Genomic DNA, 17,116 nt, shown 5'->3' with positions numbered 1-17,116 from the left:
GCTCTATGACTGCCTCTCTTAGCTTCCCCCAGTGGCTTTCCTGTGCTCTTCAGTGAACTAAGCAATGTGTCAGACCACAGAACTTTAGCTGAGGAAGTGCGGCTACACGGAAGTGTGCAGAGCTGAATGGAGAAGGAACACAGCCAAGTCCACAGTAGCTACTGTCTAGGGAGAACAGACACTGCCAGCAACATCTCTGGCAGGATCCTCTTCTTCTACCTCCACCCTCTCCTTTGACTTCCTCCTCTGTGTACAAAGGGCTAGAGGGATGGCTCTGTGGTTAGGAACACTTGCTGTTCTTGCCACTCTTGCAGAGGACCTAGGTACAAGTCCTAGGACCCACAAGGTAGCTCACAAAAGTCTGTAACTCTTGTTCCAGGTATTCTGAGGCCTGCTTTGGCATCCTGAGGTGCCAAGCACACACACTGTGGATGGACATAGATGCAGGCAAGACACTCACACACATAAACATTTTAACTAGTTTCATTTACAAAGAAGGAAGAAGGCAAAGTCTGGAAGCTGAAATGGGAGTACTCATATCCAGTGTTCTGATCAGTTATCAGAATCAGCTAATGTGTCTATGGCCAAGTTCATCACTGGGGCAATGTGATTCCTGGGCCAGACCATTCTGTTACAACTCAGAACTGCATCCAGAAAGACAGCACTTGGCGCAAGTAGTTGGTTCCTGAGCACAACACGTTCTACACATAATGAACTAAGTCAGCTGTTCTTTCAGCCAATTTCATAAGGAAAAGGCTAAAGAGAGCACACAGGGATGAACCAATACAGAATGAGAAATGCAAATAGCCAAAGGGCATGAAGAATACAGAGTTTCATATGAAAATGAGGAGGACACAGGCTCCTGCGCATCATTAACAGACTGATAATCCAGATAATTTGAGATTGAACATCCAAATACTTTCAGAGATCTTTTAAGTTTACTTCAATTAAGTTACTTTATTACCTCAACTCCCAGTAAGGACTGAATGGTCCTGATATAGGTTTCTATTCGGTCATCCTTCAGTTCAACCCAGGCTGGGGGGCTTATGCGCATGCCAATGGGGCCAGCTATCTTTTCCAACATGTTAACCAGTTCTCTGGCTTGATCCATTGCTCTCTTTGGATAAAAGAGTGCCCAGAAATGCATGGGAATCTAGGAATAAGAACATGATGTATTTAGACTTGGGAGATTTTACCATGAAGAAGAAATAACTTTGTACTCCCTTCTGCTTGAGTCCTCTGTCTTATATCATTTCTATCATTCTCACAAACTTATAAACACTGACAGTTGTATAATGGTATACAACAATGAAAAGACTGTTCATTCTTTAATTCTGTTATACATAGAGAGGGGGGAGGGAGAGGGAGAGAGAGAGAGAGAGGGAGAGAGAGAGAATAAAAACAGGCAAAAAAAAAAAAAAAAAATCTATGCTTTTCAGGACAGTTGTTATTCCCAGGGAATGGGGGTGGTAATAATCAGGAAATATGGTGAGGGGTTGAGTGCATCTATAAATTTCTGTTTCTTAACCCTTGGTGTTGGTTATATAGGTCTATTTAATTTGTAAAAATCAAGTGTGCTTTTTGTTTATGCTATATTTCAATAAATCTTTAAAAGTTGATGTTTTTACATATGGCCACAATGACCAACAAACATTTCAGAATGTTGGCTGAAACATTCAGAAATAACTGTCTACTATTTTATACTTTGATACAAATAACTAACACCTAGTTGTCTTAGAAGAGCATAGTTTTAATTTGACTTCTTTTCTGGATAAAAATAACCCTGGGAGTTCCCAGGGGCAAAGAGGAAGAGAAAAGAAAAAAAGAACAGCTGATGGGCTGACAACAGAGGAATCACCATGGTAACATAGTTCCTTCCCTGCAGCCTGTGGTCAGACAGGTTTCCCTCCAGCATGGTTCTGCTACAAGGCCCTGCTTATTAGCAAGTCACTCAGGGTGTAGTTTGGATGACACTTCCTCTTAAAGAAGACACAGATCACCCATTTCCACACCTGGAGAACACTGACTCTCTACCACTTCAGAGTTCACTCACGGTCAGGATGGAAGCATCTCTGGTCACTTCCTTAACCCAGTTCAGGTCCTCCGACGTGACAAATGAAGTATTCCTTAAGTTAATCCTCTCCATTGGTAGAAGACGACCTTCGATCTACACAGGAAATAAAATGCTGCTGACATGGAGCCTGCTACAGTCATCAAGAAAACACTGCTCCTGTTGACCGACTCTTCAGCCACATATTTGACCTATTACATCCCTGCACCCTTTTCCTTCTCTCTTTTATTGATAATCCTGCTGGCCTCTGACTTGCTACTTGGTGAATGGAAATGAGAAGAGCCATTACATCACTCTACCACATGGCCTCTGCACTGTGGCTCAAGACTGGCCAAAAATTAAGTTGTCAGATTTTGAGCAAGTGTTTTTACCTGCTGGCATCACTGGCATCACTTTCTAATAAAAAAAGATCTTCTGTGTATATGTTTAATGTGTATGCAAGTGTGTTTGTGTATATGTACATGCATGTGCTGCATATGTATGTGTATATATGTGTAGGCCATTGATTCACATCTCATGTTTTCTCTATTGCTTTCCACCTTATTTTTGAGACAGGTTATCTTGCTGAGCCCAGACTGTCTAGACTGGCTGGTTGGTGAGCAGTGGGAATCTGCCTGTCTGCACAGCTTCCCACGTGGTGGTGCAGATTCACAGCACCAGGCACTCTTTGCTAGGGAATCAGAATTAAACTGAATTTCAGGACACGATGATCTAAGTTTTCTCCCCAGGACGCATGTGGTGAAAGAAAACCCACTCCTGTTGTCTTCTCACCTCCATATGTTCACAGTAAATAGAATAGAACACTTTTTTTTTTTTCAAGACAGAGCTTCGGTGTGTAGCCCTGGATGTCCTGGAACTCACTCTGTAGACCAGGCTGGCCTCAAACTGCCTCTGCCTCCTGAGTGCTGCAACTGAAGGTGTGTACCACCACTGCCTAGCACAGATTTTTTTAAAAAAACAATTAAAAAAAGATGCAGAACTCTTAAGAATAATATAGGTTAGACTCAATCTCTGGTACCACAGAAAATTAGGCTAAAAAATTGAAACAGGGCTGGCAAAAAGGCTCAGCAGGAAAAGACACTTGTCTGACTGGGTCTGATCCCCAAACAAGGTGGAAGGAGAAAACTGATCCCACGCAGTATCTTCTTACCGCCACACATGCACCACAGTGTGAGTAAATATACAAGCAAGTAAACAGAAACAAAAGTAAGTAAATAAAGACAGGTAAAATAGCTAAATAAAAAACAAAAACATGAATTAAAATTATATAAAAAGAATCTGGAGGCTGGGACGAGGGTTGGGGTGGGAGTGGTACCTCGTTTTAATCCCAGCACTCAGGAGGCATAGGCAAGTGGATCTCAGTGAGCTGGAGGCCAACCTAGTCTGTGTATCAACTTCCAGTTTAACTACAGCTACACAGTGGGATCCAGTCTCAAAACAAACAATTTGTGTTGGAAAATTAAAATGAAGACAGTTGTAAGTTAATGATTTGCTTGCTTCCTATTTGCTTGCTTCCTATCTTTTGGAAATACAGAAAAACAAGTCTGCAAATAATGCTAGCAGATTAAGTCAAGGGAGATTCAGATACCATGACTAACATGTAAAGAACTTGAAGAATAAAGTCAGGGGCTCACACCCTGTTTTCCTCACAAGCTCATGTTTGTTCTCTGCACCTTTTAGCAGTGAGTTATTCCTAATAAAACTATGATCAGGAAAAATAAAAGAATAGTCAAGGGACTGGAGAGACAGTGCAGTGGCTGCTCCATCAGAGCTCTGGGCTCATTTTGCAGCACTCCTATGATGGCTCATGACCTTCTGCAACTCCAGACCTCTTCCGGTCTCTGTAAACACCAGGTAGGGATGTAATGCACATTCATAAATGCAGACAAACATACACATGAAATAAACAAAAAACAAAATAAAGAGCAAAGACAAACTCCACAGTAAAAGAAGAGGATGTCTTTGTGCTTCACACAATCCCAAGCCCCACCCACACACCCCATATACCCCAAGTTCAGGTGGTCTGCCCCACATGAGTCTCTGGTTTACCTTGTGGACATCTTTTTGCAGACTGAGTCCCCATCGGGTCAGCTCATTGTTGGCTGTCTCATTTTGTGAAATTCTCTGCAGCAGGCATTCCAAAGCACTGTGGTGCTGTTTGGGGCTCAGGTTAATCTGCTGAGTCAAGTCCTAGACAGAAATAAAACATAAGATAGCACGTTCTAAGCATTATCCCCCCTAACAGGAGGCTAATAAAACCCAGAGTTCTAAAATGTTTCTATGAGCAATCTCACGCTCAGTAAAATCAGTGGGAAATGTCAAATGTAGTGAATGACTTTTGCAAATACTCCTCAAGAATGTAAATAAGGTACATGGAGAAAAATTAATAATAAAATTAATAACTTTGAGCAGTTCCTGACTCTCCTTCTTGCTGGGTACACATTTAATACCAGGACCTGTGAAGCAGAGGTAGGTAGATCTCTGAGAGTTCAAGGTCAACCAGGGCTGTATAAGAGACTCTGTCTTAAAATAATTGATTTTTTTTAAAGCTACTGGCTCTGCTGATTTCTTTCTCAAAACATCTTTTAAATTTAAAATTCCTAAGAGAGTCTAAGAACAGAAATGAAGCGGGCTCACATGTACTTAAAATTTGGGGAAGTACTGGGCGGGGGGGGGGGAGCCACATGTTTATGTGGACAGTAAACAACATTCAGGCTCACACTTTTTCTTTCTGTATTAGAAAGGCAATACCATCTTAAGGCTACTTTCCCCTTCAAACTAGCCACAGTATTGTCATATTACAGGTACTTTAAGGTGTATTTCTCTGTGCTTCTGAGACTCATGAACCATACAACTACAGGTATATAGGTATAGATAAATGGACACTGAAGAGATCATAAAGTCATCAGGTTGTTGGCAGTTGTAAGATATCATAAAGTCATCAGGTTGTTGGCAGTTGTAAGATATCATAAAGTCATCAGGTTGTTGGCAGTTGTAAGTTGTTGGGAAGTAAACATGAAAGAAATCTCTCACAGGGCTGTTCTGTTTCCTTGGGTTCTCTGTAATGCTAATCACAACCTTATGTGGCATGTAGGTCTGGGGCAAACTAGAAAAATAAGGAGGCAGAGACAGGTAAGCACGGACCACCTGGTGGAAGGCAGCACTGAGGTCTGGCTGTATGCCGCCAGGGTGCCTCCCAGAGTTCCCAGAGCTGAGCTGCTGATGCTTCCATGGCCCCAGAGCTTTATCCCATACAAATTCACAATGTAGAGAAGCACTACAGCAAACCAGTATTCACATTTATGGCTCCATACTAGTTAACTACTGTGCGACTACTGGGAAGGATGAAGACAGGGCTGTTCCTTTTCACTTAGAATCCAGAGCCTACAAAGCTGTGACATGTAGCATCCTTTCTGTGGTAAAATATGTGGATGAGAGTCTACAAAAAGGAAAGCTGGAGCCCAGAAGGAAGGGTTCACCAAGTAAGTCAGAGCTGCAATCTACTTCCAGTTTAGGCTACTGTCCTAAAGGTGGCTACTCGAAGCAGGCACCCCCCAAACTGCAAAACTCCAACCTTCATGGCCCTGAAGTCCTTCTTCATCTTCTCAGGGATCCCCGTCATGAAGGAGAGCTCAGGCAACAGCAGGATCTCACCCTTCAGCAACTTAGACAAGAAAACAGAGAAAAAGCGACTGATCCCAGGGCCCATTCAAGATGGGTGCAGGTTTGCAGAAACAAACCTGCCACTGAGCAACTTTTATGAAACCCCAAGGGAGAGGACAAAAGGACCAGAATCACTATATCTATTCTGCCCTCCATGTCCTCTGTCACATTAGACAGTTGTTGTGTTAGGTAAAACAAGGAGGGAGGGTCTCACAAAAAGAGAGAAAGAGACCTACAACTGATGAGGCAGGTGGTGGTGAGCATCTTGAGAAATTACCAGAGACCTGGGATAAGGGAGGCACCCAAAATTCAATGAGGTGACCTTAGCTTTGACTCACAGAGTATTAGCAGTATGAAACCCAAAGAGATCACTTTATGTAGTCATGCAGCAACTCTAGTGGAGCCACAGGGACACCAACCTACCCACAAAACCTTTGACCCAAAATTTATCCTGTCTACAAGAAATGCAGGGCCAGGGAATGGAGCAGAGACTGAGAGAATGGCTAAGCAATAACAGCTCAGCTAGAGACCCAGCTCATGGGCAAGCACCAATCCCTGACACTATTACTCACGCCATGTTGTGCTTGCAGACAGGAATCTAGGAATGGCGGTCCTCTGAAGGGCTCCACCCAGTAGCTGACTCAGACAGAGACAGACACCCACAGCCAAACAGTGAATGGAGATTGGGGGCTCTTAAAGGATTTTAGGTTCTGGAGAGGATAGAAACTCCACAAGAAGACCGTAGAGTCAAGTAGCCTGAACCCTTGGGGCTCTCTGAACCACCCACCAAAGAGCATATATAGGCTGGACCTAGCCCCTCCACACACATAGCAGATACACAGCTTGGTCAACTGGAGGGGGGTGGAGAGGAGGGGACTATCCCAAAAGCTGTTGCCTCTCTGTGGGATATGTTCCTCTGGCTGGGCTGCCTTGTCTGACCTTAGTAGGAGAGGAAGCATCTATCGCTGCAGAAACTTGATGTGCCAAGGTTAGTGGAGAGATAACCAGGGGGAGCCTTCACCCTCTCAAAAGGAGAAGAGAAGGGGTGAGAGAAAGATTGTGGGAGAGGGTGACCAGGAGGGGGCAGTGACTGGGATGTAAAGTGAATAAACAAAAATTTTAAAAAAGAGAGAAAGACAAAACAACAAACAGTTTTGTTCCCATTGAACCTTGATCAAGCCCAATGTTTCCTGCTCAGCTGGTCCCCAGCCTTCATGGTTAAGAAGAGGTGGGACTAGAGACATGGCTCAGCATTAAAAACATTGTTGCTCTTGAGAAATGAGGGCTGGCTCCCAGAACCCACATAATGGCTTAAAACCTTCTGAAACTCTAGTTCCAAGAGCTCAGACACCTTTTTCTGACCTAAGTGGGCACCAGGCATGCATGTGGTACATAGATACACATGCAAGCAAAACACTCATACACATAAAATAATAAATCTAAATTTGTTTTTTAAAAAAGACCAAGTGTGGTGTTAAGGCAATTCTCTAGGCCCTTCTCCTGATAAATGTCTATGTATCCCTCTTAAATCTGTAGAATTTTGTTTTTTAAGATTTATTTTTATTATTTTAATTATGGGGGGGTGGTATATGCACACAAATGCAAGCATCCCGAGGCCAAAGGTGTCATACTTCCTTAGAGCTGGGGTTACACAGAGTTTTAAGTCTCCTAATGTGGATGCTGGGACTCAGACCTCAGACCTCAGAAAGAGCAGTAAGTGCTCTTAACCACTGAGCTATCTCCCATTACATAGACTAGGCTGGTCTTGAACTCTGAGATCAACATGCCTCTGCCTCCCAAGTACTGGGATTACAGGCATGTGCTACTATCAGTTTTAAATTTTTTGTATGTGTAAGAGTGTTTTACCTGTACGTATATACATATCTGCTACCCACAGAGGACCAGAAAAGACCCAAGATCCCTTGGAACTGGAGTGACAGTTGTGAGCTTCCATATGGGTGGTGAGAATGGAACCCAGGTCCTTCTGAAGAACAGCCAGTACTCTTAACCACACTAGCCTCTCCCCAGGCCTCAGAGTTTTTAATCTTTAGATACAAGGAATTCTCCTTATGCCTTTAGCCCAAATTGTTCATGTATTTATTTTCTCTTGGAGTAGCCTGGCAATTCTGACTAAAGGAAAAATAAAACCATACCCAGGGTGTCCCACTGTACTATACACACATGCACACATGGATGAGCACACATAACAAGGAGAGCTGGGTGGAGGAGTGTCATTGGTGGTGTAGCCACTCACCGCGCCATGGCTACTTTGCCTCTCACTGGGCCGGTGGATGAGCAGCGGCTGGTCATCTTCCTTAACTGTGATGCCGTAGTTCTTGCTAAAGCAGGGCAGAGTAAGAAAGTGTCACCACTCCTACAACAACTCCAGCTCTCTTCAGTGCCACTGCAGCTCACAGTTTGCACAGTCCCTCACTGAGAGTCCATCAGACACATGTAAGAGGACAATGCAGGCTACAGCTTTCCTGCTAACAGACAGAGAACAACAGCTATGTATCTATAAGCCCAGGAGAGACACATATGGAAAATGCATCAGGCTAAAGGATTTACAAATTAAAAGCCTAATGATAAAAGATGAGAATTTCAATTCTCTCACCAGACAAAATCAAAAAGAGAAAAATAACAACCCAAAATTCACTTATGTAGTAATTGCCAAAAGTACCAAAGAACCAACTGTAAGAACAACATGCACAGGTCAGACGCACAGATAATGTTGTTTGGTCTCAGGTGTGTATTACCGGTTTACAGAGCTGTACAGTGTCAGGTAGTCTGGGGGAGCATGTCCCACCCCTACCCTCAGACCAAGTGCAACCTCTCTCGTACCTGTAGTACTCCAGGAATGTGATTTCCTTCCCATCCGACATTACAAAGCTGTCCTTAGGGGTCTTGTTCCAGTCCACATCGTCGATGCGGTAGGTGCGGTTGTTGTAGCGAGTGATGACAATGCTGCCAACCAGAAGCTTGCTGCACTCGTCCTGGAAGTGCTCCTTGTTCTGCTGGTAGATAGCATGCCTTTGGGAAGAGGCAAAAAGACTTCGGATGGCATCCATACACTCAGACTCCTAAGAGAGGGAAGGGGGCTCCAGAAACGGAGGCAAGGACCTAGGGTTGGGTGTCAGCCTTAACCCCTTAGTAGCTTTACTCGTCACAGGAACCAATTATTGGTTTTTTTAGGATTTGTTTTTAGTATTTTAATCATGTGCATGTGGTGTATGTCTGTTTGTACACATGACTGCAAGTGCCCAAGGAGGCCAGAGGTATCAGATCCCTGGAGCTGGAGTTACAGAAGGTTGTGATCTATCTGATGTGGGTGCCGAAATGGTACTTGGGTCATCTAAAAGAACAGCGAGTATTCTTACCTAATGAATCATCTCTCTAGTCAACCCCAACTCACTCCTTTTTGAAACATGGTCTCACTATGACATAACCTTGACTGATTTGGAGCTTACTCTATAGACCAGGATGGACTTGAACTCACAGATCTGTATAGCTCCACTTCAAGAGTCCTGTGATTAAAGGCCTGTGCCACCACACCCAACTTAACTGTTCTTTGTTTTTAACTGAGGTTTCCCAAAGAAAAATCACTTACATTGTTTTTTTAAAAAATCCAGGCTAGAAAGATAGCTCAATAGTTTAGAGCACACATTGGCCTTACAGAGGACCCAGATTAAATTCCCAGCCCCAGCTGGGGGGAGGGGTTCAAAACCATCTGTCACTCAAATTCCAGGGGACCTGATACCCTCATCTGGTCTCAAAACATGCCTGTGGTGCACAGATGTATACACAGGCAAAACACCCATAAACATGAAATTTTAGAAATCTTAATTAAATCCTCATGACTTCCAAATACAACAGTGAAAAGTTTTGTAATTTGTTCATAACTTTTCTTTTAAATCACAAATTAAACTGTATGTGTGAGGCCTAAAAAAATTACTAAATGGTTTAGAGTAGGACCATCTATATCATATGATTCTGTAAGGTTGCTCTGGCTCACAGAGAAGCCCTTCTTTGAGGATGTGCATATGGGGCAAAGGGATTTGTCGGTACCTCTGGTAAAAGCTGAATTATTATTGTAATAAGTTTCTTATATCAACCTAAAGTAAAGTGTGAGACTCTGAGTTTGAGGCCAGCATTGTCTACAGGGTAAATTCCTAGTCAGCCTGGGCTACATAACCAGGTCCTGACTCAGCAAGAAAGAAAAGAGAAAAAAGAAAGGTAGGAAGAAAGGGAATGTGCTGGCTACTCTTCTGTCAACTCAAGATACAACTATAGTTATCTAAAAGGAGGGAAACTCAATTGAGAAGGATGCTTCCATAAGATCTAGATTATTCAGATGTAAGGAAAAGACTCTCCTAACCAAGAACTAGTTGGGCTCTTCTTAACCAGGCTTCCATTTCACCACCCACTGTAATGACCCATTTCAGCAAGAATCCTACTGAGTGAGTTTAGCCAGAATTCCTGCCTTGATATCTGATTGCCTTCCATATCTGACCAGCCTTCACCCATAATCCATCCAGGTGATGTCTAAGGCCTATTGCTACAATCTTCTTCAGTCTACTTGGCTATAATCCTGTTAGGAATTCCCTTCTATTCTCCTGACACTGATAATGTTTTATAGATTTCTACTTCCCAAGTGGGACGTGTTAAGTCTAAGCCTGTAGTGGACAGCCACCTGGGAGGCTATGGCAGGATTGCTTTAGCCCAGCTAAGAGTTTGGACCAGCCTAAGCAACACAGTGAATGCCCACCTAACACAGTTCCCCTTTGCCTTGTGATGGTCTTCAAAGTTAAGTCCATCCCTCCCCAGAGATTATAGGAAATTAAAGTTGTTGGTGGGGAGGCTTTTGAGGTCCTCTCTAAGAACCCAAAGGCTGGTGGGAGATTAGAAAGGATTGTCCTCAGTGGTACAGAGCTCCTGGTAACTCAATCTTCACCTACGCTCACACAACCCTGAACCTGCTGAGTCACAAAAAAAAATGCTCAACAAAATAACACACAAGAGGGGAGAAGAGCAACTGGTTAGGAAGTGGCAAGGAATGAACAGGAGTAAAAGAAAGGGTGGGAGCGGCAAACTGACCAAATACATCATATACATATATGAAATATCACAAAATCACCATTATATGTAATTAGTATATGCTAATAAAACCAAAAAGAGCCAGGTGTGGCTGAGCACACCTTTTTCTCAGCCTTGAGAGGTAGAGGCAGACAGATCTCTGTGAGTTTGAGGCCAGCCTGATCTACAGAGGGAGTACCAGGACAGACAGAGCTACACAGAGAAACCCTGACTCAAAAAAACAAAAAGGGAAGTTTGTGAGCCTTGTAAAAAGTCAGGAAGCACAGTGAAGAGAACACGAGCTCATGGGAAACAGAACTCAACATGGCTCTGCTCACACAAAGGCAGGGCCACTGGAAAGCAGCACTGCCCTGACTGAGGGAAAAGACCTTCTTGCCTAGATCATCACTCAATCTAAGGTAAATCTGAGGCTCACAACATTTCCTCCTAGGACCCCTTCTCCAAGGTGATAATGGAGGACATGCCCTGCACCAGAGCAGGGGAACAAGAACAGAGGCAGTGTTAGGTCTGAGACATAACGGGTGGCAGTGTAGGGAAGTAGGTGGGGGTATCCCAGCCAGCCAGAACAAAGTCTAGTCAAGCCAACCCCACCAGTACTTAGCAGACATTTGAAGATGGTCCTGAACTCCACTGGAATAATCATTAAATAAATGTATTACTGCAAATGTAACAGCAACATATAACACTGAACCCTTAGAAGCATGAAAGTTATTCCTGGGTAATGGGAGGGGATCTACTATTTCTAAAGACTGAGCTGCTCTGACCTCTAGGAAAATAACTTTTCTTTGGCAGTTTCCTGGAGTATGTACGAACACAAAAGGTCTAGAGGATAAAAGCAGCCATAACAGTAGAGGATTCCCTGCTCTGGAGCTGTGTGGCTTTGTACTGTATTAAGTCTAGATCATCACAGCATGAGTTCTAGGCTAGCCTGCAATATAGACAGAGTAATAATACTGTCTCAGAAGTACAAAAAAAACCCAAGTTGTCTCCGTTTGTGTGTGGCATAATGAGGTGATGCCTGACAAGACTTAAAAACAAGGCTCAAAAGAACTAATTTGGCTTTACCCACCCATGAAATATGAGCTCTAGGAGAACAGCATATGCCCAGTCAGATGCTTACCTCAGCAGACTTCAGGAGAGAGCACATCCTTTCAGCTCTGTTTTGTTTTCTGAGACAGGGTCTTGCACTGTAGTGCAGGCTGGCCTGCCTCAAACTCTACATAGCCTAGGCCAGGACTGAATTTGAGGTAACCCTCTTGCCTCAGCCCTGGGGGAGTCACCATACCTAGATCCAGTCTTTTAATACATTTCACGATTAACACCAACCACACACACAGAGAGAGAACAGGGTCCTGTGTCTAGCCTGTCCTCCAACTACCCATTTCTGAACTTTGAAAAGTCATCATTGTGTTAAAGGTGGGTCCTACTATTCACTCACATGACATCCAGCACAGAGTCATTCCGAATGACCTTATGAGAGACATCAGCGAGCAGGAAGAGACCCCCATCTGTCCTCCGGATACTAGCTGCATAGCCAGGCCAGATCTGCAATCTGAAGAGAGAGAGATGTTCTAAAAGCATCAGGGCCCCTACTTTACACAATCCTGATCATAACGAGGAAGGCCTGGGGGAAATGTAACCAAATCATTATCAGTACAAACTTACTGGAAATATAAACAAAAATATTTAGTTGATAAATTGTACTTATGACAATAAAATATTGTTAAAGCTTTTGTCCTATGTATAGTGGGCATAATTAAAGTTTCTTCCCAGAGCATTCAAAAGTAGGAGAAGAAAAAGCCACCAACCTGTGTTGCTGCAATACCATGGCACTTGTAGGGTCATAGAAGTTTCTCCCCACAAGCTTCATATCCAAAAGTTTCATTACCCTGAAATAAATGGCAGGGGTGAGTTCCCTTCCTCCTTCTCAGTGCTGGCTGGGCCACAGAATACATATTCACGAGCTCTGCATCCTAAGCCTAACAGAAAAGCTGTCCAAAGCTCCTTCAGTCTTAGCTATGGTTTCCTCTGCAAGCCTGAAGGTGCAGAAAAGCGTCTGTTCTCTGCATAATGTGGCTATGTTTAGAAAAGTTTGCTATAGGAAAGTTAACCCTGAAAGGCATGCATCTGCAGTGTGCAAAATGACTGGATGCTCTCTCGGGGGCCAGCTTAGAGCTCGGGGCTATTTCCCAGCTTAATTATATTACTGACCACCATAAACTGAAGAGAATGCAAATGAACTAGTTTCCAATTTGTGAACAGTCCATCAAGAGAACTGTGTTTGTTCCAGCAGCTCACTTTAAGGTTCTAGTTCATTAAATGAGAGAGTTTTGGATTAACACCTAGGTAAAACTGAGAGCCCCTGAAAAGAAGATAAACAATGATGAACTATGTATAATTTTTTAAAGCATAGAAAATATCTCTCACCAAATATATTTGTACTCTGAGGAGCCCTTCACACATTAAAGTCAGTTTTGGCTAAGTGTGGTCACTCGGGAAGCTGAAGCAGGAGGGTCAGGATCGATCCTCAGCTACACAGCAAGTCTGAGACTAGCCTGAGTTATACAAAAACAAACATCTGGTCTGAAAAATTCTTAAACGAATCCAAAAGAATCCATTTGCCTACTCAGCTACCCACACACCTAATGTCAGATACCCACACCTGACCCGTCGAGTGAAAGATAATTTTTGAGTGAGTTGATACTAAGATCACTCATTAAGTACTTCTAAGCCCCCCACAGACAGACGCTGTGTGTGCCACCATCCATACCTCCTGAGGAGCCTCATTCAAACCATGGGAGTTAAAGGTACAAGACTGCAGTGGCCTCCTTACCGCCGGAAGACAACATTGTAGAAGGGAATGCACAAGTCGGAACAGGGCTCCAGGATCTTCGTCAGCTGAATCTTGATGCTGATCTCGGCATCGTCAGTTTTTCTCTGGCTTTTTAGCTCAACAACCTAACAAATAAACAGGTACAGGTAATGAGAAATGACAAAGCTGTAAAGCCTTAACCCTAACTCAAGTTCTAGAGCCCAAAAGGTAGCTTCTACTTCCCCCTCACTTTGCAACTTGTGCTGGCAAAACCAGTGTGACAATAAATATATAAACTAAGTAAAATCCAAAGTTGAAAAGTTAAATCTTTAGTTTTGTTTTTTAATTGATTTTATGTAAATGTACATGTGTATCTTGTATGTACAGGTACCCAAGGAGGCCAGAAGAGGGCTTTAGATCCCTGGAACTGGAAAGGGTGACCAAGACCACCCAGTAAGGGTGGTAGGAACTGAAACTGGATTCACTGCCGGAGAATCAGGTGTTCCTTACTGCTGAGCCCTGAAGCTGAAAATATGATGGTCAGACACCAAATGCTTCCTACCAGTCCATTTATGCAAGAAACTTCTTAAACTTAAACTGGGGTGGAGAGATGATTTTTCTGCTGTGTTCTGCAGAAATCTGCCTTCTGTTTAAAAATGGGAAGGTTCAAGTAAACTACCCATAAAATCTGTACGTTGCCACTACTCAAAGTCTCACAGCACACACAAGTTTCATCCAAATGACAATCTCTACTGGGTCTCACTTGTTGAAGCTTAACAGGAAGGTAAAGAATAGAGCCATCAAAAGCAGTGACGTTTCCAGTGACAGACTGGTGGTCCTTCAACATGCCAAACCTCATGCTTTTGCACTCCACATTGGGGCTGCAAAATAACAAAGAGGATTTTAGTTCAGTCTGACTCAATCTTTACCAAAGCTGTGCAGTAAGTTATGTTACTTTAAGAAGCATTTTTGTGACCTGCACTCCACCTAGTGGTCATATGTATAATTACATAGCTGACTAAAGAGACAATGAAGGGTACCTGTTGAAGTAGAAACACTACTAGGCTTGAAGTGTATTCCTGCAGTTCAGCTACATAAGAGACTGAGGCAGGGGGATCATCAGTTTTAATACCTCTATAACAACTGAGAAAAATCTGGAGGGAAGGAAAAAAAATAAAACAAAACAAACAAAAATCTGTAATTCTAGACAGCTTGCTTTACACAACATGTATATCCTTCTAGACTTCCAAGCAGGGGATCAGAACACTGTAAGGGAGCATGTTGCAAGTATGTAAGGCTTTACATGACCATACAATTTTGCATCTCTGCTATAACAACACATAACCATAGCACAGAATCCCATGAGTATGGCAAAGTTCACTAAAATTTCACAGTAAAACAAGCTGTGAGCAGGCCTGACCCTGGACTGACTGTGGTCTGCCAATCCTTGCTCTGAATCTTCAGAGGCACACATTTTTAAAGGGTTTTTCCTTTGTTTAAAAAATATTTTTGAGATTTATTTTTATGTGTATATGCATGTGTCTGTGTATATCTGCAGAGGCCAGAAGAGGGTAGCAGGCTCCCTGGAGCAGGAGTTATAGTGAACCACCTGATATGAATGCTGAACTGAACTCAGTCCTCTACAAGAGCAGCAAGTGTTTGTTGTTTGTTAACCTCTAAACTATTTCTCCATCCCCTCAGCTGCTTTTGTTTTGTTGTTGAGAGAAGAGTCTCCATAGACCAGGCTGGCCTGAACTCAAAAAAGAACCACCTGTTTCTAGCTTTCAAGAACTGGGATTAAAATAATGAACCACAATATCCTAAGGTATTTTTAAATGAAATTTTAAATCATTTTTCATTCATGGCAATTTAAACTTTTTATTATTTACTGCAGCAAACTGGCAAGCTTAAAAAATTATAACAGCTACCGTATACAATGATTACTCTACTATATTCAGGAAGATGCAATCTTGTTCTGCAACGGTAAAGTGTGAACAAATCCAAGACTAAAAACAAAAAGAGCCACGTATGTTCAAATATAGAAGACTTAACAAAATTCAACTGGCGTTCCTAACATTGAATATTCACATAATAACATTTCTCCTCAAAAAAAAAAACCCTCATATGCAGATTGAGCATACTTTATGTCAAATGCTTAAAAACAAAGTGTTTTGATCCTGGAGTATTTGCATATATATAACATAATGAAATATCCTGTCGGTGAGACCTAAGCATAAACATGAGATGCACTCATGTTTTGTGTATGCCCAGTTTAAAGATAATTTTATATATTTAAAATTTTTAAGCTTAGGGGCTTTTTGTTGTCATTGTCTTTTGAAAGAGGGTTTTACTGTGCAGCCCTGGATGGCTTGGAACTGTGTCACCAGGTTAGCCTTGGCCTTGTGGCTTTCAGCCTGCCTCCGCTTCCTGGGTGCTAGGATTAAAGTCCTACACCACTACACCTGGCTCAGACTTGTTTTGTGTGTATGAATATTTCACCTAACTGCACATATATGTAGTGCATATGTTTCTGATGACCATGGAGGTCAGAATAACTGTATATATATGTAACACATATGTGCCTCATGACCATGGAGGTCAGAAGAGGGCACTGGATCCCTCAGATCTGGTGTTACCAGTGTTTGTGAGTCACCATGTGGATGCTGGGAACACCTCTGCAAGAACAGCAAATGCTCTTAGCCACTGAGCCGTTTCTCCTGCCCCTTACATAATACTTTTAACAATTCTGCATATGAAAGTCTCATGGTGTGTAATTTTCTACTTATGATTTCATGTCCACATTCAAACATTTTTAGATCCTGGAGCATTTCAGGTTTGGGATTTTCAGATTAGGACAAACTTAGAGCAACATTCTGACATTCCTCTTCCTGCACCCCCACCAACATTTTCCGTGTTATCAGCATCTTCTCAATTACATCACCTTCACACCGTGGCTTTAAAAGTCAAACTGGGCCAGAGAGATGGTTCAGTCGTTTGCTTTACCTTGTCCTAGTCTGCTTTTTTTTTTTTTTTTTTTTTTTTTTTTTTTTTTTTAATGGCTATGATAAAACACCATGACCAAAATCAAATTGAGGGAGGAGATGTTCAACTACCAGGTCACATTCTATCACTAAGGAAAATTAAGGCAGGAATTAAACCTGGAAATTGGAGGCAGAAACTGAAGCAGAACTCAAGGAAGAGTACTGATTACTGGCTTGTTCAGCCTGCTTCCTTTCTTCTTTTTTATTAACTTCTTCTCTCATATGTTACATCAGGATGCAGTTTCTCCTGCCTCCCTCCTTTCACCTCCCTCCTCATCCACTCTTCCATTTCCCTTCAGAAAAGAGCAGGCTTCCAGAGTTGTCAACCTAATATGGCATATCAAGCTGCAATAAGATTAGGCACTTTCCTTCATATTAAGGCTGGACAAGGCAACAACCCAGTAGGATGACAAGGGTCCCAAAAGCAGATAGAAG

At 42.6% G+C, this 17,116-nt stretch overlaps 1 protein-coding gene across 1 annotated transcript in view; it reads right to left on the bottom strand.

The window, feature by feature from the left end:
* Nucleotides 1-17,116, bottom strand: part of PIWIL2 (piwi like RNA-mediated gene silencing 2) — a gene marked incomplete at both ends in the record, with an annotated part of 44,684 nt that overhangs the window by 16,523 nt on the left and 11,045 nt on the right. Inside the window, 10 exons of the mRNA XM_080926141.1 lie at nucleotides 965-1,153; nucleotides 2,054-2,167; nucleotides 4,121-4,261; nucleotides 5,646-5,735; nucleotides 7,989-8,073; nucleotides 8,576-8,764; nucleotides 12,267-12,380; nucleotides 12,637-12,717; nucleotides 13,662-13,786; nucleotides 14,404-14,521. Of these exons, the coding sequence (XP_080782267.1) occupies nucleotides 965-1,153; nucleotides 2,054-2,167; nucleotides 4,121-4,261; nucleotides 5,646-5,735; nucleotides 7,989-8,073; nucleotides 8,576-8,764; nucleotides 12,267-12,380; nucleotides 12,637-12,717; nucleotides 13,662-13,786; nucleotides 14,404-14,521 (1,246 nt within the window). The remainder of the gene's footprint in view (nucleotides 1-964; nucleotides 1,154-2,053; nucleotides 2,168-4,120; nucleotides 4,262-5,645; nucleotides 5,736-7,988; nucleotides 8,074-8,575; nucleotides 8,765-12,266; nucleotides 12,381-12,636; nucleotides 12,718-13,661; nucleotides 13,787-14,403; nucleotides 14,522-17,116) is intronic.

Source organism: Micromys minutus (genome assembly GCF_963924665.1).
Source record: "Micromys minutus genome assembly, chromosome: 12".
NCBI lineage: Eukaryota > Metazoa > Chordata > Mammalia > Rodentia > Muridae > Micromys > Micromys minutus.
This window is presented reverse-complemented; position numbering and strand designations above follow the sequence as displayed.